The 1,123-nt window shown below is 72.4% G+C and overlaps 1 protein-coding gene across 1 annotated transcript in view; it reads right to left on the reverse strand.

Moving 5' to 3' along the window:
- The window catches only part of FSTL3 (follistatin like 3), a 7,126-nt gene extending 6,003 nt beyond the window's left edge, over positions 1 to 1,123 (reverse strand). Inside the window, exon 1 of the mRNA XM_026038775.1 lies at positions 1,117 to 1,123. Within this exon, the coding sequence (XP_025894560.1) occupies positions 1,117 to 1,123 (7 nt within the window). The remainder of the gene's footprint in view (positions 1 to 1,116) is intronic.

Consider the following 1,123-nt stretch of genomic DNA (forward strand, 5'->3'; position numbering starts at 1 on the left):
CCCGCCGGCGGCGCCCCGTCCCCGCTGCCCGCCGCTCTGGCTGCGCTGTTGCCCCCGTGGGCTGCGCCGCGGCCCCGGCGCCGCTGCGGGCGCCGCTGCTTGCACTGGAGGCCACCGAGGCCGAGCACGGCGCCCGGGGATGGGCACTGCCCCAGGGAAAGGCTCTTGCAGTGCAGGGGGGCAAGAGGGGCCCTGGGCGCTGCGCCCCCCCGCTCCGTGCGAGGGCAGGGGCTGTGGAGCCGCGGCCCCGAGCTGGGATCCCACGGGAGAGCCCTGCGGAGCCAAGCGGGGAGTTACCCCGTGTGGCAGAAGGGCTGGAGGGGATGAGGGGCCTGGGCACAGAGGGGCCACTCGCGGCCGCCCGCAGCCTGGGCACAACCGCGGGCCTAGAGCCACCCGTCCCCCCGCGCGGCCCGCTCGCTTCTGCTCCCTCCCGAGCTGCCTTCCAGGAGCGGCTCGTGCGTCGCCCAGCAGTTCAGGCTAATTAGACTCCGCAGAGGCAATTAGAGCCGCAATTTCCAGCAGACGCTTAGCTGGGGAGGCTGCCCAGGGGCCAGAGCGGAGGCTTCGCCCGGCCTGGGCTTTGCTGGGAGGCTCCGGGCAGGTCCCTTTGGGCCAAGCAGAGGTGGCTCCCGGGAGCAAAGGGAATGGGCTGGGAGCTGTGACGCTCCACGTGGCCATGGGACTCGGATCGTTCTCCCGTGCAGACCAGGGGCAGCAGCAGCCAGTGCTGAAGGAGGGAGCAGCGGCCGCTCCCGAGCTGCGGAGCTCCGGGGGCGGCCCTGGCGCTGCGGGATAACGGGCTCAGTGCCCAGGGCCCGGATTTCCCGGCCGTGTCCGTGGAGCTCCGGCCGGGAGGGAAGGTGGCTGCTCGGGGCCGCAGCGGCGGCGCCGGGCCCTGCGCCGCGTCCGCCGGCGTGACGCGCCCGCGCCCCGGGCTGCGGCGTCACCGCTCCGTGCCTCGGTTTCTGCTGCGGCGAGATAACGCTCCCCGGCGCGATCCTGCGCTATCTCCCGGGAAGGGCGCAGGGATTAGTTAGCTAATGCTCGTGAGGAGCTTTGAAGATGAAAAGCCGTGAACAAGTGCCAAGAAGCGCTGAGCTGGATCCTCCTTGCCCGTCAT

Source organism: Nothoprocta perdicaria, unplaced genomic scaffold (genome assembly GCF_003342845.1).
Source record: "Nothoprocta perdicaria isolate Ctin4 unplaced genomic scaffold, notPer1 scaffold_218, whole genome shotgun sequence".
Lineage (NCBI taxonomy): Eukaryota > Metazoa > Chordata > Aves > Tinamiformes > Tinamidae > Nothoprocta > Nothoprocta perdicaria.